The 26,682-nt window shown below is 30.6% G+C and overlaps 4 protein-coding genes across 4 annotated transcripts; all 4 read left to right on the top strand.

The window, feature by feature from the left end:
- On the top strand, positions 1-8,849 carry LOC111712593 (uncharacterized). The gene is made up of 10 exons (XM_023487248.1): positions 1-38; positions 621-683; positions 1,840-1,935; positions 3,521-3,611; positions 5,431-5,445; positions 6,138-6,193; positions 6,303-6,408; positions 6,457-6,553; positions 8,452-8,501; positions 8,706-8,849. Exons 1-10 carry the CDS (start codon positions 7-9, stop codon positions 8,799-8,801), a joined length of 702 nt encoding a protein of 233 aa, XP_023343016.1. The 5' UTR covers positions 1-6; the 3' UTR covers positions 8,802-8,849.
- Positions 8,850-10,277: 1,428 nt separating this feature from the next.
- Positions 10,278-14,249, top strand: LOC111712596 (uncharacterized). The gene is made up of 9 exons (XM_023487250.1): positions 10,278-10,741; positions 10,923-11,023; positions 11,081-11,215; positions 12,173-12,239; positions 13,155-13,345; positions 13,567-13,690; positions 13,748-13,854; positions 13,914-14,036; positions 14,123-14,249. Exons 1-9 carry the CDS (start codon positions 10,607-10,609, stop codon positions 14,247-14,249), a joined length of 1,110 nt encoding a protein of 369 aa, XP_023343018.1. The 5' UTR covers positions 10,278-10,606.
- Positions 14,250-15,620: 1,371 nt separating this feature from the next.
- On the top strand, positions 15,621-20,327 carry LOC111712595 (glutamate-gated chloride channel alpha). The gene is made up of 6 exons (XM_023487249.1): positions 15,621-15,769; positions 18,888-18,979; positions 19,425-19,513; positions 19,573-19,711; positions 19,928-20,131; positions 20,224-20,327. Exons 2-6 carry the CDS (start codon positions 18,970-18,972, stop codon positions 20,325-20,327), a joined length of 546 nt encoding a protein of 181 aa, XP_023343017.1. The 5' UTR covers positions 15,621-15,769; positions 18,888-18,969.
- Positions 20,328-20,992: 665 nt separating this feature from the next.
- Positions 20,993-22,683, top strand: LOC111712592 (uncharacterized). The gene is made up of 4 exons (XM_023487247.1): positions 20,993-21,111; positions 21,264-21,335; positions 21,450-21,570; positions 22,507-22,683. The coding sequence occupies exons 1-4, from the start codon at positions 21,007-21,009 to the stop codon at positions 22,599-22,601; spliced, it is 393 nt and encodes a 130-aa protein (XP_023343015.1). The 5' UTR covers positions 20,993-21,006; the 3' UTR covers positions 22,602-22,683.
- The last annotated feature ends 3,999 nt before the right edge of the window (positions 22,684-26,682 follow it).

Below are 26,682 nucleotides of genomic sequence, written 5' to 3'. Positions count from 1 at the left end.
AAACAAATGTTTCTACTGCTAATTTGGTTTTTTGGTTTGTAAGTATAAACACAAATTTGTTAACCCTATTCCTGGTGGGGGGGAAGGCGGAGGATCAAGTTGACCCCCCTACAGTTTTTATATTGCTTAAAACTTTAAGGGTTAGAGAGCTGAAATTGATTGATTTTTCCTAAAAATACTTTCCCTATAGAGGAAAAATTGAACTTTTTAGATAAATGCCTGAAGGTTGAAGCCTACTGCCTGAAATAGGCTGTTCAACTTCCTAAATTAAATTTGCTTTTAATACCACTTAAATTTCTCCAATCATGATGATTCATAGATTTTTAGAAATCTGAAATCCGGGAAAATATTAATCTCTTTTTACATCAGTTTTGCAATAAAGTATTCAATACAACTAACAGCTCTTTTATTCATTCAAATGTAGAAATTTATTTGTTTTGAGAAATCTGCGGAGAAGAGTATTTAAATCATATTAGTTAAATCAGCTTTGCAACATTTTTGCGCAGTGTTTCAATGACTGTGCATTCCAAAAATGTATAAACCATCAGCAGATTTTGGTACACCAGCAGGGATAAAGTAAAACTATAAAATGATACATTTTAAGATTTGTAATTTGTCAGATTTTGTCCAGCAAGAGGAGATCCTATTGATGTCTACTTTTTGAATAAGCACTATGATCTTAGGTGATTATTCATCAAAACACATTTTTTTCAGCGTTTGTTTACAATTTATTTCCAGCGAACGAAAACTTTTGAAAAACAATACAAACATCATTGTTCATATTTCGCAAAATTTTTAACAAAATTTTGCATTTTTCACAAAAATGAGTAAATCTAAAATTTTTTTTTTTTAATTCGAAATTTAGACAAGGGGTGCCTTAGACTGCATGTAAATCAAATTTAATACAAGTGTCCAAATAATTCCAACCCTTCCCCTGAGTACTCTTCCTTTACCTTATGCTTCTTTACCACCTTCTTATATCTTTCCTGATTCATCATCATTGATATGCTTAAAATACGTAGGTGTACAAAACATGGTACACCTATGTATTTAATTAAAATTCTAATTCAAATGGGCAAACCAAATAAAACTACCTGCTCTGGTTAGGCGGGTTCAAACTACATAGTAAATTGCGATTTTTTATATGTATTAGCTTTTGTTTTGTAATTGAATAAAAATATGAAAAAATATGAATGAATTGCATTAAAGCATGAGGTAAGAATGGTCAGTTTTAGCATTTTAAAACGTTAGTTTAATTTAGTTAACATTAAAAAAACCTAAAACTTAATGATAGTTTTAAAACAATCGTTGTGATAACTCTCGTTTTTAAATTGGATAAAATTAAATTGTGATATTTCTTAAGAAGAAAAAAAAACAACGTTTTTAAATCTTTTTGGAAGACAAAAGTTTTGAAAACAATTATTTTCAAACTGGAAAAAATTGTTTTGAAAAGAAAAAAACTATCGTTTTGGTATGAAAATTATCATTTTTGATGAAAACGATAGTTAGTTAGTTTAAACAATTGCTTTCGAAAAATCCAAAACCAAACTGAAAACAATGGTTTTTTTCTTTTGCAAACTATGTCCATCCCTAAACATATTCATGACAAGAAAATATCATTTTGTAACTTTTAATACTTAACTTGTTGCAAGTAAAATCTCATTCGAACAAAAATAAAAATGTGAAAGCTTATTTTTATGGGAAAAAAAAAATATTCAATAGTTCAGTTTTAAATACAAAAGCTCCAATGTTTACATGATATACTTACACCCTAATGTACATTACTGAACAACTATCAACAACGGTGACAAATTTTAAGATTTTTTTGTTTTTGTTTAGGGCCAATGATTATTTTGAAGATAAGGAGCATGAATGTGTCATTACTCCCCCAGGAGCTGAATATAGATATTCACAACAGATGACACTATGCTGGAGGTTGTATTCATGCAATTATAAAATCAACTTAGAGCTTTTTAATCAATTATCAGTGATTTGTGTTTTTAACTGTATTCATGTTCTGATAACTAGCCTCCCCTAAGGCTATAGGTATTAACCACAGAATAAAAATGTACAGAATTCAAAAAGGCTTTCACTCTCAGGTAGAACAATGGCATGCTACATTTCCATGAAAGGTTTAAACTGCCATCTAACAGCCACTGGTTGCCTGTTATACCCATTTATTTTTTCAATTATTTAAGAAACTTGGTTTTCAGGGCTCTTAGCCATATTTCGATTGTGAACATTTTCTCATTGTATTCATTATATACCAAAAACAAAAAAGTTCTGAGATTCTATCAGAAAAAAATTGTGGATTTTCAAAATTTAATGACTTGAGACTTTTCTTTGAGGCAAATTTTTGTAATTGTGAACATTCATAAACTTTCCCTTGGATCATGTGATGTCCCAAACAAAATTTGGGCCCGATCGGTTCAATCGATTGGGTACAAACAGACAGACAAGCAACGTATTCAAATAGATACACTAACTTTTAACATACAAATTTAGTCTATTTTCTAAGGTTTTGTATATTGCATTCAAAAAATCCTTAAATATCCCTGAATCTGTTTTTTGATTTTCCAGTTGTACTGCAGTACACAATATAACCTGCTGTGGAAAATATCGCTTATTCTAGCCTTTAATAGATCTCTGTACAATCTTATTTCAAGTATCAACCTTTTGATCCATTTTATTAAACATTTGTTATGTGAGTAAATTGTTTGCAAAATTTTTCGTTTTTTAGCATTTCGTTTGCTCGCAAAAAATGCGAACATATTCGATTTCTCAAGAATTTTACTTCAATCTGTTTCGTGAAAAGATGCGAAATTTTCGCGAAATAAGAATGGTAAATAATTCGGAATCTAATAAAATGCAAATTATTTGTTTTAAATTTATCAAAAAGACAAAATACAGTTTCAACACCATGCAAAATTTTTGCCAATATTTTTCGAAAACTCCTTTTTAACGAAATTTTGGATAAACTTGTGAATCAGACATGACACCTAATTATTGGATGTAGGGGTTTCAGCGAACGAAACGTTTTGCCAAAAATTGCGAAATTTTGAGGAAAAGTTGGCGAAATATGAACAAAAATTTGAGAATACTTTTGCATTTTTTTGCCAAACGCTTCCTTCGCTGGAAACCCTACCTCCAATTAAAAGGTGTCATCTATGATTCACAAGTTTATCTGAAATCATTATTTAGAAGCACAGTTGTATTTTTTAATTTTCGGGCATTTGATTCTGATATGTATTTCTCACAAACATTTATTAAACCAATGTTTAATGAAAAAAAAAATCATATTAATATGGTAATAAATTTAACTGGCAAAAAAAATCAGAATGGAAAAATTTCCTGAATAACCGCAAGACATAGTTTTCCTCACAATTCTTTATTGATTTAAATGCTATGTAAGGATTTGATATCAGAAATTTAAATCAGTTTAATGTCAGTTAGCTTTTAAATTTCTTTTTATTTTGTAAATTCTGTAAATATTGGCAAATTATTAGTGTATATATTTCAGGCAATACCCAATTAGGTATGAATTTCCAACTGGTCCATATTCTGGTGTGATTTCACTAGGAACTTTAAACTCTGACAGATCAGATTTTGATGTAAGTATCTGTAAACATGATTCCTCATTTATCATCAAACTTTTGTGTTTTTTATAAAGGTAATTTCAGGAATCAGGATCTTACCCTGCAAACAGAGATATGTGTTAACCATTTTTCTGCTGGGATACTCGAAAACCAGTTTTCACGGGGGAGGGGGGGTTGTTCTTATTAAAAAAACCCTGAATTGGGTTATGGAATGATTATAAAGATGATTGTTATGTTCTTTTCTCTCTCTTATTCCATCTTAACAATAATCCACTAATTCCTTCCAAAATGTCGTCTTCATCCCTTATTAACATTTTATCCATAAAATTACTTATTATCTGTAAACTTCTTATACACACGTATTTTCTTCTATCTGTATCTTTATACTAAACTTCAATATTTTGCTTATTCTCTTACAATACAGGGTGGTTCTCAAAAAACATTGATTCCTTTACCCGACCTTCGTGGTTACACTAACTAGCAATATACCAACCTTCATAACACTTATTGATTCCTTATACCAATTGTTAAATTCCTAAATTTCTCTACAGTTGATTTCCAACCCAATCCCAACATCCTCTTAAGTTGATATCCATTCCAAGTCCCAATCTATTTCAACCTACTCCCAATTGGTCTCATCTTATATACCTTATTCCCGAACCAAACCTAATCCCAATATCTTAAACATTAGTTGATATTCGTTTGGGATCCCAATAGTTTGGATTTCAAGTAAAACTTAGGACACTATAGACTTCTATATATAATGCTTCATTTATGACAAAGGACAAGAAAAATATATATTTTAGAAGTATATGAACCAAATAAACCTCTGTAAAAAACCAGCCTGTCTGCATGTTTTTACGCAGTATTATGCTGCCAAGTTAAAGGGGTGTTTAGATCCTTTGAAACAAACATTATTAATATTATCTTTTTATGCTTAAAAGTAACGAGTAAGGATTCATGCTCCAATAAACAAAGAACTGTTTGACCAGCGTACCCTCGCAGAAGAATCATGTATTCTTTAGATTGTGAGCATATCAGATTGAAAAATATACTTCTATAATTTGCATTAATTTGCATAACATTAGATTGCTGATTAGATACAAAAAACTTTATATATGCTATTCTACCATATCAAGCTAGCCCAGCACATCAGTTTAACAGAATATTATCCATTAATTTTTCCAATACAAACCATAGTTTTTGGAAAGCTCTCAAATAGGCAAATTCAGATTTGATACAAAAATGGATACTTGGTAAAAAGAATTGTAGAAATAAGAAAAAATATTAATCAGATAGTTGTTTAGTTTGCATTTTTGTTTACTTAACTAAGGTTCAAGCCAATCTATCTAAACCAATCAATCAAAAATTAAAAAATCAAAAAAACACTGTTTGTATATTTTTTCACTGTTGCATATTTTTGCAAAAAGAGGGCATATTTTGAAATTTTTTTTATTCTTCTTGATATCAGCTTTACAAAATCTATGAATTATCAAGATTTAACAATTTTTTGTGGTTTTTTTAATCAAATTTAATCTAGGAGGTAGAACAGAAATGTGTAAATTTTTTTTTTATAATTTTAAACGATATAAAAAAGTCAAGTTGATCACAGTTTGTTATTTGATTAAAAAGTTGGTGTTAACACATACAGTTATGTTATTACAATTGCAGAGCTTAATTCCACTTGACAACTAGTTGCTCCATCCAGTTCTATTTTGAGTGTATGGGTGTAGATGTGTTGATTTCTGAATAATACCACCATGTTGTTTTTCCAGAAAATGTTTGAATTTGTTTAACAATAAAAAATTAGCAATATTTAACTGTTCCTTTCAAGGTGTGTAGACTACAGGTATGGGTGATTTCTAGTTCCTCGGCAGTCCAAATGCGTAACGGAAACTAGTTCTTCAGCAGTCCAAATACATAACGGAAACTAGTTCTTCAGCAGCCCAAATTTGTAACGGAAACAAGTTTTTTGTAAAGGAAACTAGTTCTTCAGCAGTCCAAATATGTAACAGAAACTAGTTCTTCAGAAGTCCAAATATGTAATGGAAACTAGTTCTTCAGCAGTCCAAATATGTAAGGAAACTAGCTTTTCAGCAGTCCAAATACATAACAAAAACTAGTTCTTCAGCAGTCCAAATACATAACGGAAACTAGTTCTTCAGCAGTCCAAATACATAATGGAAACTAGTTCTTCAGCAATCCAAACACATAACGGAAACTAGTTCTTCAGCAGTCCAAATATGTAATGGAAACTAGTTCTTCAGCAGTCCAAATATGTCACAGATAAATATACGTGACTCATATCCCATGTACCTGTTGTCTACATCATATGTGTAAATCAACTTGTATGTGATGTTCAGTTTAGTTCACAAGATAAACCTGAATTCCCCAGGCTTTTTTCTATTGTGCACAGAATTTGTTTAAATTGATCATAAACTTAATGATTAATTATAGTCAAATGTGTGATTTAAACTTCCCTGCTATTTTACTGTTATGTTATAGGAGTTATTTAAATCTGAATCATTAAATGTTTTGCAGGAAGGTCTTCTCTATGGCAATTGGGATAATGGCCCCTGGTTTGGGTTCAAGTCCAAGTAAGAAAAACGTGATTGTACTATCAGTAAAACCTCTTTTTACCAGCTACTTTGACATCTCATGAACATTAGCAGATTCTTAATCATTTAACCATTTATCTTGTTATAGAGATAACCCTGAACATATCTGGGTTGGGATGGGAACAAATGTTCAGGAACTACAAATATGGCAGCATACCTGTCTCTCACTCGACATGAAGACAGGGGATATCAGGGTAATAAACAAAATATTCTTCAAATTTGTATTGATTTTTTATCTTAAGTTGTCTGAGAATGGAGTAATTACATTTGCCACATCCTCAAGCTTGCTTAAAGGCTTCAACACCAGGATCAATGACACCTTTAAGATTGCAGCTCCAGGGACCAGATTTAATGAATAGTGTGCAGGAGCTGAAACTGAGATTGCATTATCATTGAGAAATTTGTAAGGTTTCATTTGAGACATATCAGACATTTTAACGGTGCATATTAGTTTGGTATTCTCTTACCACCAGAAATTTGCAATAAATTGGCAAACTTAAATTAGCAAACTTTGATAAGATCACATATCAAGTTATATAACCTTTTTAAGATCAATACTTGTCCATGCAATAATTAACACCCAAAGTAATAAATATGCTTTCATTAGATTAATTAGATTTATTTACATATATTCATAAATGCATACATAATCATAATATGGAGATAATCTGATATGATGACTTAATGATCAGCCATGATCCCTTTACATATTAGGTCTCTTAGCTTGATCTTTGAGCACTTTCTCAGTAAGTCTACTAAGTCTTACCTGCATGACTGATATATTGTTCAGTCCGTCAATCAGCTCTCTATCTCTTTCATTCCAGGTTTGCTGGCTGATCTGCTCGTGCATGATCTGACGCAGATCTACCACCTGGTTGAACAACCTGCTACTGGTCTCATCTCTACTTGAGTCATGATGCAGCCTGTATTCACGCTCCCAAGCCCTCCCTGTGTCCCATACATCAATACAAGGGACTACAGGGGGTTGTTGGGAACCTGGGCCCCCAGGAGCGGGGGACAGGAGGGTTCTAACCTCCTTATTGAGTTCCTTCAGACTACTTACGACGTCCTGGAGTATCTTCGGGATATCTTCCATCTCTTCATCATCATTCTCATCCTCTACTACATCCTCAGCTACGTCTCCATCCTCTGAGGCTGGAGCGGTGACAATGGGAGCATTCCCACTGACTAGAGGAGCAAGGTCTGCTGGATCAACTTCATCCTCATCCAGTTCAACTTCCGCAACATAAGCTGGGTTGCGTAATATATAACAGGAACTTGATTCATCTTCTTCTGGGTAGCTCGTTCAAGTTGGTCCTCTCTGTAAGTCTTGCAAGTCCCGGAACGATAGTGGCAGACTGACATGTATAGTTACGTGTCTACTCTTCTAAGGTTCATGCTGTACTGATTACTCTGGCATCCGTTTGTATTCAAGGGACTGTTCACTCTTATCAAGAACAATCTAGGATACAACATTAGTTCAGCATGAGCCCAAATGCAATCTTTAAGATCATCATAGAATGTCCATTTAGGAGGGATGATTTTGAGAATTGGTTTTATTTAAACTATTTAATGATATGTAACAAAAATTCTTCAGTAAACTAATTAGTTGTTTAGGAACAGGTTGAGCTATTGGTTTCTGTAATGTCTCAGTGTTCAAAACCATTTTCTTTAAACTTTCTGGAATTATTAATGAAAACTCTAAAAGACTACATTTGAAGAATGCGAACAAATTCATAAAGAATGAGAACATCAATATAATGATGACAAAGAAATAATTGATTCTAATAAGAAAAATAATTGAAGCAAATACTAAACTAAGCAGTTTTGTTGAAACCTGGAGAAGCTGAAAAATCTATCTGATTATACTTATGCTAATAGAAATTCTTTAATGTTAAAAAATGTTCCTAACCATATAATCAGTTTACTGTAGAAATTTAGTAACATTTTTCCTTGCCGTTTTTGAAAAGTTTTATAACACTAATTTTCAAAATCATCCCTCCAAAATAGAAAATCAATGAGGATTTAAATATTGAATTTGAGCTCTTCCTGAACTATTATGCACCATTAAAACTTCTGATCATTTTCAATTGAATCCTTAAAATTTTTCAATAATACTACAATCTCAGTTCAACAAACAAACATTGCCAGTCACTCCCTTTAAATTTAAGGAGAGGTGGTTGAACAAAGTCTATGCGTTAAAATCATGTCTTCTTATTGAGTAAATCTGGTCCAAGGATGTAGTTGGAGAAAATTGCATTCCAAATATCAATCAATTTATGGGAAGGTAACATTAAATTTTATATCTTATATTTTAAATAAATTTAATGCATGGTGAAAAATAAATTCTATCTGAAATTTTTATAATCCAAATTTCCATTATGAAAACATAGTAAAAAGCTGCATGACAATATGGTTTCTCCAAGCAAATAGTCCATTATGGCACCAGATTAAACATAAAAGTTCAACTTAATCGGTTCTTGATGAATAGGTTACAGATTTTCAAGTCTTCAGCACTGTTTTAGCTGAGGAAGAAATGAATGCTATTACAGGGAAGTACTTGTTACATCAAATGTTCACTGTGTAGGGATCTGATCTATGAACTAAACGGATTCAGATCTAAAAGTATTCTGATGTGTAGAGAATTAGATCTAAAAATGTAGAAATTGATCAAAAACTATTATTAAGATTGAAGTCTACACTTTACAAAAACAAATTGGGAATTTGATTTTAAATTTGTAAAATATGATCTAAATTATATTTTTTTTTTAATCTCAACAATTTCAACAAATTCTGAACTTTATTTTCATAATTAAAATGTTTAAGGTTCAGTGTATGAGAAGGGTTCAGTCAGGGTAGAGATGAGTAAGATTCAGGGTAGAGATGAGTTGGATTTAGGATATAGATGAGTAGGATACAGGGTAGAGATGAGTAGGATTCAGGGNGATTCAGGTGTGAAATGAGTAGGATTCAGGCTAGAGATTAGGGGAGCACCAAACACAGATACATTTGCATGCCGCAATGAATTTTATGAAGAGAAAGATTAGTATATATTTTAGGGTTAGGCTGGGTTACAACACTTTCCAGGCCAAGCGCTGCGGCTAGGACAGGCTAGGGGAGCCCCTTGGCTTAAACTTGATCTCTCTGTCTTATAATTCATTGCAGCATGCGCACATAACTGCGTTTGGCCACTGCCAGAGATATTGAGTTGGGTTCAGGTTAGGAATGTGTAAGGTTAAGGTTAGGAATTACTATTAAACGGAATGTTCGCCAAAAATTAAACGGGGGTATAGGCTTACTTTGAAAATTATTGATGGTGATCAAAACTAATCTTACTTGTCTGTTGCATCTCTAAGGAGATAATTTGTTAAAAACAACTCATACTGAAGAATGTAGCATTCATAAAATTAAGAAAGTTGCAACATACAACTTTGATCGTAAAAATTTTCAAACATTCCTGGAAAATATGAAAATGTTGTCTTCATTATCAAAAATTCCTGAGACAGAAATAAATGTAACTCACAGATCATAAAAAATTAAAAATGTATATGAAATATCAACTATATATGAATGGGTTGAAAAAATATTGATGATTATGGGTTTTGATATTTAAATGAATCTTCTCCATAGTCCACCTGAACCTTACAGTTTAAAAACATTTTAGACCCTTATTCTTCACATTTTAGATCAAAACCTACACATTAAGATCAATTTCAAAACATTTTGGATCAAATTCAAAACAGTTTAGATCAAATTCAAAACATTTTAGCGAATTCAAAACATTAATTTTAGATCTAATTCAAAACATTTTGGATCTAATTCAAAACATTTTAGATCTAATTTAAAACATTTTCAATCTAATTCAAAACATTTTAAATCTAATTCAAAACATTTTAGATCTAATTCAAAACATTTTAAATCTAATTTAACACTTTTTGGAAACATTTTCATTTTAATTTTTGCCAGAAAATATGTTTTTTTCAAAAATTAAGTTTTGATCAATTTTTACATATTTTTTGAAAAAAAGTGGGAATTTCATGTAACTTTTTTAGATCAAGTGCTTGTAGGGTAGATTCTTTTAAATCAGATTCCTTTAGATCAAAAGGGTTATCGATCAAATTTTAGACAGTAGAGTGTAAACTTAGCTGTAAGTGACCCTTTATTCATTAAATGAAAGGCTAGACACACATTAGTTCTCTTTAACCTGTATCTGTTAGAAGGTAGATAACACTGATTTTCTCTCATAAATATACTAGTTACTTTTACAAAGAAATTGACTTTGAAAATAGTCCATTTTTGAGGGATAAAGAAGGATATCTCATTAATTCATTAAGAAGAATATCTCATTATTTGTTTCTATCAATCTTGAATTTAGGTTTACTTGGAATTAGGATGACGGTCGAATTGTTATTAAATCATAACCATATAAATATTCTAGGTTGTAAATTATTTCTGGAGGGAGATATAATTAGTTGGAAGAATATTAATTGGAAGTTGATTGGGAGAAAGAAAATTTCTGAAAAGCAGGTTAAAATAATAATAGTCGAGAGTTATTTAAATTGTCAGAATAAATTAAAATTATAATTGCAGTCATATAAGCAGTTAAAGTTATCATGTCAGATTGTGGTTGATATGTAAATGTAAAATGCAAAATGCAAAAAATTGTTTTGGGAAACCACAAGGCACTATCATTCTTGGTTTGTTGTAGACTTTAGACTTAGAAGAAGAAGTTTGCAAACCTACAAACACCACTATATATTTCATCCCTTTAATGAGAAGTAATCAACCCTGGGGGTTTCACACTTGCAGGTAAATAACAATTTTGATTCTCCCCATAAAAACTCATGTATGATATCAATGCAATAGGAAGTTTTCTGGGCGCCAACTAACCTATGATACTAAGGAAGAGTTCAATGCTCTCACAAAGTACTTCTCAGCTTCTAAATTCATGAAATCTGACTGCAGCACACAAGAGGCAGATAACCCATCTTATCTCATTAGGTCAGAACCTACCCAGCTGGAAAATTATTTTTTCTTTCCACTGTTTTCTTATTTTCTACTGTGATCGGAACTCTTTTTTCATCTGCAAATGTCTTTTTGTGGAGCTCCGGCATCGAATGATTAAAAGCCATCTTTTTTTAGTCTGCAATTGTTTGCTGTCGGAGTTTGACTCCATCGTCGGATCAAAACTAATTTATCAGTCCGTCTGAAGAACTTTGAGGATGAAAAGACAAACTGTTTCTTCCGATATGAAATCAAAAAGGATGATAAAAAACGAGGGCCCGCTGAAAAGCGCGCTAATTTGTCAAATCTTAGCCAGTTTAATTAATTTCTTCAAGATGTAAGCACGCTGCTCAATTTGTTCAGAAACTTTCTACATGATAAGATCTGCATGACCTGTATAACAATTGCAACATTTTTTAAGTCATTTTTCTCTACAGGTGTCGGTCTACCGATCGTTAGACCGATCGGTTCATCCGACCTGTTTACACTATCAATCTCCGCTTCATGTACAATCGGAATAGATCAGAATAGAAAATCGGAGCTATTTCATTCCTACGTCGGAATTCCTCAAGTCAGAAATCGGAATTCCGATCAAGAGAAATTTTCCAGCTGGGTAGTCATTGAATTTATGAAAAAACATTTCTTTAAAAATGAGAATATTCTTAAACAGACTGTAGTTATGATTTCAATTGACTCTTCATTTGAAGAGGGCCATGCTTAATTTACTTTGGTAATCTTGAAACCTTTAGCTGAAAAGTGTTAAGTAAGATTATTACCAATATTGTTTTCCTGCTGAAGAAATCCACAAGTCTCTTTTAAAAGGAATCACACATGATAATTATCATTCAAATGTAGTTTATGCAATCACATATCCAGAACCTTTAAATATTGCTTTCTGATATTTCATTCAATTTGATGAATTTAGAATGAACTTGGTATTTTTTAATCATTTAGAATTAATTTTGGCACTTCAGACGAAGAAGAAGAAGGAATCTGGAAACATGTTCATAATAGTAAACAAGTAGACATTTATTTATTATTTTTTATCATTCTTGACAAAATACAGTTTCAACTTTTTCTAGTCTCTTTTAGTTTCTTGCATTCCATGAAACATTTTTGAATATATGAAAACTGACATTACTTGGATCAAAAAAGTGGTAATGCGAGTTATGTAAATATAGAATTGGATATAGATTTATTAAATGCACAACTTTTAACGGTATGGGATACAGGAGACCACAAATCTATAATTTAACTATCTTGAAACTTTATGAGTTGTTTTTTTCATACTTATTAATCTAAGAGAAAACAAATTTGATGAATAAACCCTTTACTTCACTTCATTGGAAAAGCTTTAATCCATGCTGCCTTCATTGTAAATATAGATTTGAAATCATTATTTATGTAATAAATCCTCTGAAAATATAGATTTTTTTAAGAGACCTTTCCATCTCTATTATTCACCCCTTATGCTTACACCACAGTATTAAAAGGGGTGTGATGAGTCCACTTAAGAGAATTACATAAATAATTTATTAACACTTGTAATGTGGAAGTTTATCTTAACATAGTTAAAAAAGGTATACATTTTTTTCAAAAAAAGGGGTTTTCCTGATTTAAATTGCATTCTCAATTTAGAACTAGTTCCTGATAATAAGAATGGGCTCCTGAAATTCAACCTTCTTTTCAAGCAATAACTTTTTTACTAATCCTTACTATATTTTTAATGTGTTCGTTCTTTTTACGGAACAATGGGATTGTTCTTAAAAGTTCTTTTTGTTCTTTCATTATAACTTTATCTAAATTAGTTTTAGCTATTGTAAGAAAGTTCTTATTCAATTTCATAGATGTGTAAAATGTAATTCATTTGTGATGCTGAAATGAGTAATAATAGTTTTTGTCTTGCCTTGATAGAAATCCTATTGTTTTCATATAGATTGATTATCTGAACTGGCTGCCCAACAGACCTTATGTTGGATCTCAAGCTTACAACTGTCTTACATTCTGGGGAGACTATATTCCATCGAATACTACATATTCTGAACCACAACATTCTGCCATGGTAGCAGACTATGTATGTTCAGAACCCTACAATTGCGCAGCATGCTTAGTCACCAACAACAGAAGGTAGTTAGGGGATGTATTAAGGTCAGAGGTTCTGGGATCCATCTTTAATGTGGTAAGTCTTATCTGACTGTATACCTTTTTTGCTATTATCTTAACCTTTGATCTAAATTAAAGTAACTTAATTTAACAGTTAGTCCACTGGGTATCAAATTCAATCTGAAAATTAATGCACCGTTTTGGTTCCAGTAATTCATGAAATATTTGATTGCTTCTTAAATTAGGAAAATATATGTTCGAGGACTGTGTCAATCCTCGATGTTTAACAGTGAGTACTTGTTTAATATTAATGATGATGGAAAAGTTCTGTACCTTGGCACTACCACTTCCTTTATCATCTTCGATAAGGTAAACAAAAAAACTGTTAAAATAAGGTAAACATGATTATTTCCATATGCCCTGTAGGCAAAGCTTGAATGGCTTTGGTATGACAAGAAGGAAAATTCAAGTGTTGCTAAATCTACATCTACTGAAGATTCTTTACTCCTTGGTGTGAATACTTTTGATTTTAGGTAACAATTTAAGGAGTAAGATAATCTTAGGATATTGAAATAATCTGAAATAATTCTAGTGGTGTAAATGCAGACTCTTGCAAGAAGATTGGTGAGTCCATGTTAAAGATGATAACATTCACTACATGTTCAGATACACAATTTACATGTAATGACGGTCAGTGTATTGACATGGAAGAGAGGTATATAAGAGCAATAAAATTGAAAAATTGACTAAAGAAACCCCTTTTCTATATTACACATGTTAATAAACTTAAACTGATTTCAGATGTGATCAGTCTGTAAATTGCATTGATGAATCGGATGAGGATAACTGCAAAATGATTTTCAAAAAGGATAATTACAAGAAGACCATAGCTCCCTTTAGGATTCAGTTTGAAATAATTAGAAATTAAACTATTTCTTTTAAAGTGGTTAAAAATTTTGTATCTAACAATAATTCAAATAATTCTCTTATTCAAACTAATATTAGTCTCCTAAACAAAGAAATTGTGCCAGTTACGGTTAATGTGTCAGCAACAATCAACGACATTTTGAAAATAGAAGAAATCAATCATATTTTTACCCTCAAGGAATATAAATGTGGCTTGGAATAGGAATTTTGCATGCATAAGCTTAAATACTGATCAAAATGGTGAATTTGTTTAAGATAGTTTACTTGTTCTTAGAAGCACACTTTTGATTCAATGTGAATGAAGCTATATTTGGTCAAGGAAAAACACAAATGATCAGACTTTTTGTACAATTTGATAAATCTAAAAGACCTAGTATTTGAGTAGTGGTAGCCTATTAAGTATTTGGTTTTTTTCGGTAACAACAGCCCAATAATAAATCTTAAATTATCATATTTCAATGATATCATGTGTCAGCTATTATTAATAAAATATTTGAAAATTTTCTTTTAGAATGAACAAGAAGTTGATGTTTTTCGTATTTAAACCTGATTTAAGAAATTGACCTGTTTAAACACAGATGACTTTCTTTCTCACGCAAACCGACTGCTAGATTCTAACTTTTCAATAATTCACTGGGATTTCTGGGAGAAAATGAATCAAACTATCAAATACTGAAAAAAAGTTACATTTTGTAAAAGGCAATTTAAAAATGATTTCAAAAAATATTTAAGATAACTACAATTAAGGTACTATTAGATGCTACAATCCAATTTAGTATTTGAAAATTTTAAAATTCCATGACTATAAATATATAAATAAGCATTAAATAGTGTGAATGCAAAGGTATCATACCTATGTGCTGGAATTCTAAATGATAAAACAGTGTTTTCTCATGCCACAGTTTTATTTAAAAGTAAGACCAGTACCAATGAATGGCTAATAGGCTATTTAGTTTACCCTCAAATTACTCAATTCAGCGAACAGTTTCTTTAATAATTGTTCATTATTATTAAAATCCTCAAAAATTGAAAATGAGGTACCTTCATTAACAAAGCTAAAATTAACTTCTTCATATTCTAGTTCTAGAAAACACATTTTTTCAAAAATGATTTGTAAAATAACTACCATTTTGTTACAGAGTTTTTCAAACAATTCAGAAAAGTGGAAACAGAACATATCAATATTACAGATTTATAATCATTTTCATTTTATTTAAAAATTCAATGAATAAGATATTAAATTTTATTTTACTTTTTTATAATTATCAAACTTGACATGGAAAGGCTGAATATTGGGAAAGATTTATGCAGATTTATTATTAGTCATCTATTTTGTTAGATTTAAAGAACCACAAAATATTAATTAAAGTTTTCTTTGATCTTGGAATGGTATGATTATCGCTTGACTTATTACAATCTGAAGAATGCAACATCAACAAATTTTCTGTCGGCAGATGAAAGAGACCAAATTTGGATTCCATTGATTGTATTTGAGAACACAGAAAATAATGAAGCTACTTTGTAAGTATTACAATTCACAACTTTAAATCAAAGTTTTTTCTTCAAAACTCTAGAAAAATGTAAGTAAGGAGTTAATTTTTAATATAATAGTGTGCACATAGTTCTTCCTAATCTACATAAGTTATACCCTCTAATAATGTTTTTAATTGCAATCTACAAGATATTATGCAAATTGGTTTTTTAGGTTTAAAGTGAACAGAAGAATAGGTTTTAAAAAAAAAAATTCCTTTTCCTTATTAAAAAAGCTTTGCATTAATTTATAAATAGATCCAAAAAACTGATAAATATGTTGAACCAGTGTTTCAAGTTATGATGCAAATTTAAATATTTTTAATTGATGAGAAACTTAATTTTTTCAAATAAAAGTTTTTGTCATGGAAATAATGAAGATAAGAAAGGTCAACCAGGCTGCGTGCATATAAGGGTATCATTACCTGGATATGTAAGAAAACCACACAGAGAACACAGAAGGGAGAGCAGCTGAGTCACAGAGAGGAGGGACCAACTCAGTTCTGCTGCTAGAAGAAGGAAGCACAAGGTGTGACAGAGTATAGAGTAGAGATGTCAACGATAGTGTAACGTAACGTAAAATGTACATTTTTGTACGTTACGTTACAATAATGTGTAACGTTTGGATATATTCTGTATAACGTGAACATTTAACGTTAACGTTATAGGAGCTCATACCTAACGTTAACGTTAAACGTTAACGTTAGAGGAATATTCCCCCAACGTTAGCGTTTTGTGGAAATGTAACGTTATTTTTCTAATATCTACAACTTTTTTGACCATAACGTAAAGAAATGTTTTGTTTCCAAGGGGAGCTTGAAAGTCTAACGTTTAAAAAATGAATTTTGATTTGATTGAATATCGTAACGAAAGGATTACTATTTCAAAGTTCAACTTATAAAAAGTGTAACGTTGTATAACTGAAAAATGTATTACTGTTTATGAAAACGTTTTGAAACGTTTTCCCTTACAGTAAAATGAAAAATTCAACGTTGCAGAAATGGGTTATTATTTTAATAATCAGGAAATGAAAGTTTTTTTTTAAAGAGTATAAATAATGTGCAACGTAACTTTTCAAACGTTAATACTTTTGATGAACACTATCGTAACGAAAGCTAAAATCTAGAAAAATCAAAACGTTGACATCTCTAGTATAGAGATGGGTTAACTGAATTCTAAAGTCCAGTGGTGAGATTCTGACAAGACCAGAATTCAGAGAGTTGAATGTCTGGTGTTGAGTGTCCACAGATTGTTTAGTCTAAAGTCCAAAATCCAGTGCTCAAATTGACCTTCAAGTAGATTATTATAAATTATTCCATTTAGTGTATTACTTCAAATAGAAAAGTTCAACTATTTTGTTCTTATACTGGTGGGCAGTTTTATATCTCCTAGAATATGTATGCCCTTTTTGAGTAACTTTTGGTAAATGTTTCAATATTTCAATTTAAAATATGGTACAAACAAGTTTCTTCATCCCCAATCATTGAAATCATATTTCTATGTGTCCTGATGATCTCTATGAGCCTCTTTCCCATTGAATAGGTTTGATTTCTAATCATAGTTTGTTCTTCAATGCTCTTTCCCTTCTTCGTCTATCATCTAACCTTAAATGTTGGATAACTTATTGGTTCTAGAAACAAACCATTTTAAGGAGTTCAGAGTTCATTTCCCATTTAATACCTTACTTCAAATAGAAAAGTTAAAGTATTTTGTTTTTTGATTGGGGAAATTTTGACAAATGTATTAATATTTCAACCAAAATAAAGTACAAAAATTTCTTAATCCTCAATCAATGAAATCATATGCATTGCGGTCTTCCGGCTGTCTGATTATCTCTAGGAGCCTCTTGCCTGTGGAATAAGTTAGATTTTTTAATTTGTTCTAGCCTCACACTTAGTAGATGAAGCTGTCTCTATTGAAGCATACAGCATTCCCTGAGCTATAATGGTTGTGGGAGCGTTAAACTTTCTTCAACATAATTGCCTAAATCTTCTTTTAGGTTTTTTTAATCAAGACTAGGGTTTCCAAATTTTCGTACAATCTCTTTAGTGAAAATTTTGTTTAGCCAACTATAATAAGAACAAAAACAAAAATTTTGTTAAAAATTTTTTGCTTAAAATTTTCATGAAATTTGTTTAAAACTTATGCAAAATTTGTTTGAAATTTTTGACCATTCATTTAAAATTTAATTTTTTTGCACAAATGCAATCTTTCAATTTCAAAATTTCAAACATTTCTGTTCATTTTTTCGAACATTTTTTGCTAATTTTGTTCGAAATTTTCCTGAAATTTGTTCAAAACTTTAGCAAAATTTATTAGGCTTTCCTTAAATTTTTTTTTTGTTGCAAAAATACAGTCTTCTTGGTGCAAAATTTGAACAAAATTTTCCCAAAAACAAGTTCAAAAATGCATCAAAATTTGCAACAATTTTAAATTAAAATGGACAAATTTTGATAGTTCATTTTTGCAAATTTCATTCAACAAAAGTTTTGTTTCCAATCGAAATTTTTTTCACAAAAATTGTGCAAAGATTAGCTTATGTTCCAAGTAAAAATTGCACAAAATTTTGATGTTTTTGCGCAGTAATGCGCAAAAGCTATTCTGCAAAAATTCTGAAGAAAATTTTGGTTTTTGCGTATTTTGTGATTTCCTTATTTATTTAAATTTCCAGAAACAATTCCAGGATATGATAAATAAATTCAAAATTAATGGTTCCTAAATTTATGCAAGGGAGAATTTTCTTGTTGGAATACAGGCTTATTTTGGGCCTCAGAATTCAGATTTCAGTATCACAGGCAAAACCGGTACTTGAGGAACAATAATCCTTGGATGAGCACTGAACATCTTCCTCTACCTTGATTGGTCCAATGATCCTGTCCTGAACTTAAATTTTGTGGTTAAAAATATATACACATTTTGAAAAACATGAAAAAAAAACTTTTTTTTTAATTAAAGATGTTGAAAAAATTGTTTTTTAGTCAGAATTAATAATGCTTAAGAAGTAAAAACGCAATGTAGTTTGAAAACTTATTACAAATATAAATATATATAGAAAAATATAATAATAGCTATCCACCTTTTGCACTTTAGCACCTTATGTCAATTACAGACCAGGTATTAAAACTGAAGTAACCATATGGAAAGAAGCTGGATTTTCCAGAAGTCCTCCAAATGTTAGAGAAGAAATAAACATGTTTACAGGTGTAGTGATAGTAATATTATGAAGTGGTAAGCCTATAACTTTTTTGCTGGTTTCCATTGCGCAAAAAAGTGCCATTTAAATGTAATCCTGAGCAATTCTTCAATAATAGCATGCAATTCAACAGAAGCAATCAAATATTTAATAACGATTCTGCTGAATTTAACAATCTCTTAAAAAATTTCTTGCATATTTGTTTAGCTTCCTTTAAAGGGAAGAAATGAAAAATTAATCTTGGTTTCTTATTAATTTTCTTTAAATTACCCTATCAGGGGCATGTATTATGTATGATTTTGCCACTGCTTGTTAGCCTGGTATAATTACATCATCATTAAATTAGTCCATTCAAATCGCTCCTTGACTTCTGATCACATGCACACAATAAATAGAACATTTGTTTACAAATAAAGCATATCAAGAAAATTGGATAATTTGAACGTTTTTAAGGGAAAGAGAACAGAATTGAATTTCAGGAGATTTACACCAAGACATTTAAATGTGAATATCAGTTGCAACTTTATCCTTTTGATACACAGGTTCAAAATTCAAAACTTAGTTATAACTAATTATTTCAACTCTTAAAAATATAATTTAGAAATGCCAAGTGATAATGAGAGTAAGATATCTTGAGATGAATGTGTTGAATTTAGCTCCTGATCAGATCTTAATGAAAGGGAACACAGTCCTAACTCAATATATAATTACTGACTGGAAATTAGAATACATTGATAAAGGTATTCATAGTTTGACTTTGTGAAAGCCAAATTTTTTTAAAGCACAAGCTTTTCTTGTTATCATGAGGTTTAATCTGTGGAGTTGCTTTCTAGAAAGTTATGAATTTTTATATGTTAACCTCCTTCCAATATGTTACTATAATAACATTTTTTTCCAATTTTGTGTGTGTTTTAAGCATTTCAAAATTTTTTATTTTAAATTTCTTCTTTTCTCAGAGTCTCCAAGCAATGGTACTGTCATAGTAGTTATTCTCAAGAGAAGAATAATCAATGAGATTCTGACAACCTACCTACCCTCCTTCCTTCTTATCATCATTGTTTATATAACAAATTTCTTTAAACCCTTCTTCTTTGAAGCAGTGGTTACTGTAAACTTGACAGCATTATTGGTTCTTACAACGCTGTTTATTAGTGTTTCAGGTAAATAAAAAAATTAAGAGAATACAGACTTCCTAGAATGTAATTAAAACATTTGTGTCAACTTTTTTATCTTAATTTATTAAATTAAATAGGTGGTCTACCCCCAACTGCCTATGTCAAAATGGTTGATGTTTGGTTAATATTTGCCCAGATGATTCCTTTCTTTGAGGTTAGCTTACACAACATTCATATCTAATTGAACTAACAGTGTCTCTGGAGGAACCTTTTTTGAGAAAGTCCCAAAAAATGTATTTTTTTGTCTGTTTCTCTAATTCTCTAAATATAAATATCTGATGTGGGTTATTAACAGTCCTTATTTTAAAATAGGTCATGAAAATCTGTCAAATTTAGGGTTTCAAATAAAATTATTCAAATAAAAGTTTTCATTCAGATTTTAATGTTCTAAAAAACATTAGTTATCAAATTTTATTTATCTTTTATATATCTACACTCTTAAGGAAGAACAGGGTAATAGAAAAACATTTTTTAAACTTACCTAAACTTCTCTGCAAACTAACATAAGAGTAAATTATCTAAAAAAATATAGAGCCAATCATGATCACAAATAATATATTCTTACATTTGAGAATGTTACATATAGATGTGTTGGGCATTAACTGTGTAAAATTGCATCAACTCCATTTTTTTAGAATCTATACAATCAATTCAAAACAGCTCTGTTACATTGAATCATGAAACTGGCTGTGGTTCTCAACACTCTATTTTTCCATATACTCTGAATAAAAGCACTATTTGGGTTTTTAAACTTTTATGTTTGACTTCATCTTTCTTAGAAATGATCACCATCAAATATTTTCTGACATAAGCCTATATACCCCTTTTTTACATCCTAATAGGTTCTCCTACACACATACATGGACAGCATGAGGAAAGAGGAAGAGAGAACAATCAATCATCATGGTTCAGTTGAAATAATTGCTAAACAAAGAACTGATGGCACTGAAATAGAACCTCCATTGGTGAGTGCATAGTTCTATATATTCTCCCAAAACTAGGGTCTCAAGGTGTAAAAACCTTTAATAATTCTATAGATAATACATATTTATATATGTATATATATATATATATATATATATATATATATAAATTCTTTTAATTATTCTAAAATAAGTTTTACCGCAACTCACCACTTCCTGGGTTAATACACATACCGGCCACAAGGAGCACAGAGAAGAAGACAACAGTAAATAAATTCATTAATATCATTTTATAGCCTGTTTAATTAATATGTTCCTAAAAGTACCAAACTTTAATTGTTTTAAAAACTTTAAAAGGCAATAATTAACAATATTTTAAGAACCTTATGTACCCAACAAATCTTGTGGATAGAGATGAGAGGAATGAGGTGAATGCCATATGGAAATTTTATCAAGCTCTAAAAAACGATGATTTTCAAATCATTATTGGAGAATTTGCAGGTTATTAACTACTTAAACAAATTAGTAAATGAATATGACTGTAGTATACAAATGGGTTATTATCCTGCATTTTTGAACCTACTCAAAAGTTGGAGCATGACTAAGGTTGATAATTGTTTTTAGAATGATTGGAAAACTATTGATTGCAATTTTGTTTTTCGTTCTCTAAAAACGATAGTATTGTTCTCAGAAAAAAAGGATGGTTCACAATAAACGAACCACTTGTTTTGAATTTTAAAAAACAAAAACCAAACAAGGATACAATTATTGTTGGAACAAATTTTGCAAAAAACTAATAAGTTTTTTAACAATGAATTAAATTTTTTTTTTTTAAAGATAAGTTAATAAATGTTGTCATGGTTTTTTATATCGAGAGAAATTCCCTGACTGTTTTCTGTCCTGATTGAAGGGTTTTCTGACCAAAAAATGATTGTTAATGATTGTCAAAAATTTTAATCAACCTACCTTCCATGATACACCAAAAACTAAAATTAAAAAACGACTTCTTCAAAAACGATTTTTTCTAGAATAATGGTTTTGAGAAACGACCATTTTGTTTTTTGTTTTTTTTGTGAGGTGTTAAAAAAACTGACTTTTTTTTCAAAAAAAGTGTAAATGATCCATCCCTAAGTATGACATTGTAATATTTGTCTAAAATGTTATAATAATATTCAAATAATATATAAATCTGCATTTATAAACCCTCTCAAAAGTTGAATTATCACGTTGTGAGATTTGTCTGAAAAAGTGATGACTAATTTTATTCTGTGCAATCTTCCCCCTTCCCCCTGCTCTATAAATAAAAATATGAACTTTCTTCTAAAATACCATTCTGCAACCTTTTATCAGTAAATAGTTAATGTGAAAATAAATATCCTTTGTTTTAATTATATTACAAACTATTTATTTCTTTACACTTTTTTTATTTTTTTTCAGCCAAAGTTGTTCTGCCTGTGGTTATTTTGCTATTCTCAATTTTCTACTGGACCTATGGACTTTACTATTATTTTGTTGATGAATATGCAAAATAAGCCGATATTTGGGTTCAATACTATATTTATCTATTACTCATATGTATTAGAAGTCATATCTATACAATTGTCTAATCTTATTTAAAATTATAAATTTCTAACAACTTCTTGTCTTGTTTTCACAATCTAATTTTTAATCTTGGCATTATTTTGTCTAAATATTGTGTTAAAAAGGAATTTTGACCCATTTAAAAACAAACAGAGATGGAAGAAGTGGCTTGTTGCAGACAGCCTTCTATCACAACATTGCAGAATAGCTCTGTACACATCTGCAGTAACAATAGCTGCAGGACACATGGGAGAACTAGAATATCCAGAACACAAAGGAACTAGGACTTCCGGGACTCCTAGGAGCACTAGGATATCAAGGACACATAGAAACTAGGACTTCCTGGACACACAGGAATACTAGGATATCCAGGACACAGATGAGAACTAGGATATCCAGGACCCATAGGAGAACTTGGATACCAAGACACATGGTAACTAGGACTTTCAGGACTCACAGGAGAACTAGGACTTCCAGGACACATAGGAACAGGACTTCTATGATATCCAGGATACAGAGGAACTAGGACATCAGGAAGCTCAATCTCCTCACAATGTAGACTTCCAAGATATGGAGCAGCTAGAATATACCAATATAGACCTCCTCTAGGGAATCATATCCTGTAGCTTCTAGAACTGGACAGATTGCTCTCGTACCAGCCCATCTGAACAACCCACTGGAATATTCTGGATACAGAGGAGAACTAGGATATTCAAAATAGCAGATGCTGCCTAAACTTGAGACTGGAGAAGCTGGTCTTTACAGACAGCTCTTCATATATCTAAAGCAGCTGAAGATCACTAGAAAAGAAAGCATTCTGTGGCTTCTTAATTAAACCAAATTGAGGCGGCTAGTTTTGGGTATTGATCCCAATGCCTTATCTTTACATTACCAAGCCTTTGGTTTTCTGTATAAGGAACTTAGTCTTTGATACACACTCTAATTTTCTAAGTCCTTCATCTTTGCAACCCAATGCCATAAACCTTAGATATTTCAAACAATGAATTATGTCTTATCAAATAATCTAAGTTCGAATTATAAAATGTTTGAGTTTGTGGCAAAGACTTAATTCCTTTTTTCCATTTTTCGTCGTCGTTTTTAAATAATTAGAAAAAGATAAGTTTTCAAACTAAAGCCTCCATCCATGGGGGATTTTAAAGATCGAATTTGCGCTCTTTCTGAAATCGAAAAAAGTCTAATTTATAGGTCTCAAATAAATCCTAAAAAATGTGTACAATACTGCACTCTCAGCTCAACTTAAAGACGTTTTACCTAAGATTTAAAGCCCGCCACCCCCCCTTCCTCAATTCTAGCTGAGATATATCCGTGAAATAACTGTATATACAGGATTACGTATCTATATATATAAAAAGTTGTAATCTCTAATTTTTTGTGCAGAAATTTATCCGATAATTTAAGATTTATTTGCAATGCTGCATTTTAACATTATGATAAAAAATGTAAAAGTAAATATTAATTACTTCCCCTTCGTTTGTTCACAATTTTAATAATGGAAATTCTATCATTTTGCCAATAGTTTAATCATGCCTTAATACCTTATTTTACCTATACCAGACTAAATCTATATTTAGACCTACTTCCAGTCATTGAATTTCAACATTCTATAAAAACACCTTTAAAATTTTTTTTTGCATTTTTTACTTTTTTTCCTTGATCTAACCAATAATAAGTATTCTTAATCAAATTTTCAAAGAAAAATACAAAAAAAAATTCTTCAGCCGCTAGTGGGTTAAGAAAAAACACTTCTTATCCCTATTTCTAATATGTAGAGGTCTCACAAAGTACAACCACCTGATATTTAAATTCTTCAATCAATGAAATGTAAAAAATAGATGTTTTCTTTATTGATTATAACAATTTTTAGCAAATCAAATGTTAAGAACATGAACATGGGGGGGGAAGGAGGAAAGCCCCTTGTTTACACTCCTGTTTCAGTGGAAATTTTTAAGAATAAAGAAAATAAAGAAAATAAGTTTTTGTCAAAAACTAAAATTTTCTAATTTCTATATCTTCTCAATTTGATGGTGTACGTCTTTGATTTTTCAAACTTAGATTTAGATTATTAACAGAATTATTGGTTTGAAATATCTAAGGTCTGCTACATTGAGATTTGGTTGTAAAGATATGAATTAGAAAATCAGAATATAATTAGAGAATCAGAAAACAATTAAAATTCCAATAAAAATAAAAATATAAGCTTTTATCTAAAATACCATGATTTTATTATTTCCCCTTCATATGTTCACACTTTTAATAATAGAAAATTCTTTCATTTTGCCAAGAATTTAATAGTGGAAAATTATTATTTGCTGTTAAAGGACTGGTCAGAGTTGTATACTCGAGTCTTAAGCAATATCTGATTTTAAGTTTCATCCTGGTTTACCTTATTATAGGTATGACTTACATCACACTGAACTAAGTTAATGAGTTAGGTCAAATAGTCCTATAATAGGTCAGGTAACGTATAAAGTCTAGCCACCCCATCAAAGTTGAAACCGAACCAGCACATAAGGTCGGGCATGTGCATATAAATATGAATAAATATACCGTAAATCTAGAGTTTAGGTGCTCGCCTAATTCTGTTGAATAACACGGCTTGGTCAAACTGCTAAACTAGACGGGCCGGTACGGTAAAGTCTTGACAAGCATCCTGGTAATGGTTTGAATCATGAAACTAATATATTTCTATTTCGCCGCTTTGCTCTTAATCTATGGACATATAATATTTGGTTGGTGTGTTTTGTTGGTATATCTGTCTATCTAATCTATGGANAGTTCATTATACAATATTCATATCATTTAATATTCAATATCAAATATACATATTCCAATATATTGAAACTGTGTTGTGAAGTTCATTTTACAATATTCATATCATTTAATATTCAATATCAAATATACATATTCCAATTTCCAATATATTGCATCTGTGTTGTATAGTTCATTATACAATATACATATAATTCAATATTTAATATCAAATATACATATTCCAATATATTGAAACTGTGTTGAATAGTTCATTATACAATATTCATATAATTCAATATTTAATATCAAATATACATATTCCAATGGGGTAAATAACCCCAATAACCCCCCTTATATACGCCACTGTCTACAACACACATAACCCCTGCAGGGAAGGTGCATAGGCCATCATAAATGACAAATGTTGCACGGAAAATATTTCGACATGTTTTGTCAAAAATGGTGACTCTCAGAGCAACAGTTAAAGCCCAGTATTAAATAATTTGATAAAGGGATACCCACAACGAATGAGAACTCAGACTGTACAAAAATTATTTAATAATTTTTTCAGCTGTAAAATGTTTCTTCTTTGCCAACTTGATTAGTGTTATACGTTTAAATACTATACATCGTTCAGAGCAAACATCAAAATGTAATCTTCAAATTGTCATATTTCTGGGTTGTCATTAAAGTTCATTCTTTGTGGGTAACCCTGTAACTGACCGTACCTAGTTTTCCTCTTTTACCATTTAACAATGAAGTTTTAATTTCAAATTCATAATTCTACTCCACCATAATGTCTAAATAATAAATATGCCGTAGCAAGGAAACATGAAAGAACTTGAGAGACCTATTTGTAAAATATAGAATTTTCTGGTTTTTCTCTCTAATTGAGTGAAGAATAGATGTGTGAGAAGGTTCCTATTCTTCTCCTATTGTAATGGATTCATAGAAAGAATGATAAAGGATTCATATTATTGGATTCTCATCTGGGCGCTGTTACCTCAAATCTGTTCTCTCATAGTTTTATAGGAAAATATAGTTCCAGGAATATAATGGATTGGTAGGTTTAGGAGAACATGGATCCAGGAATATAATGGATTGCAGGGCTTAGGACAACATGGATACAGGATATACTGGATTGCTAGGTTTAGGACAACATGGATCCAGGATATAACGGAATGGTAGGTTTAGGACAACATGGATCCAGAATATAATGGATTGGTAGGTTTAGAAACATAGATCCAGGAATCTAATGGA

Source organism: Eurytemora carolleeae, unplaced genomic scaffold (assembly GCF_000591075.1).
Source record: "Eurytemora carolleeae unplaced genomic scaffold, Eaff_2.0 scaffold1298, whole genome shotgun sequence".
NCBI lineage: Eukaryota > Metazoa > Arthropoda > Copepoda > Calanoida > Temoridae > Eurytemora > Eurytemora carolleeae.
The sequence above is the reverse complement of the archived record's forward strand: the minus strand, read 5'-3'. Positions and strand labels throughout refer to the sequence as shown.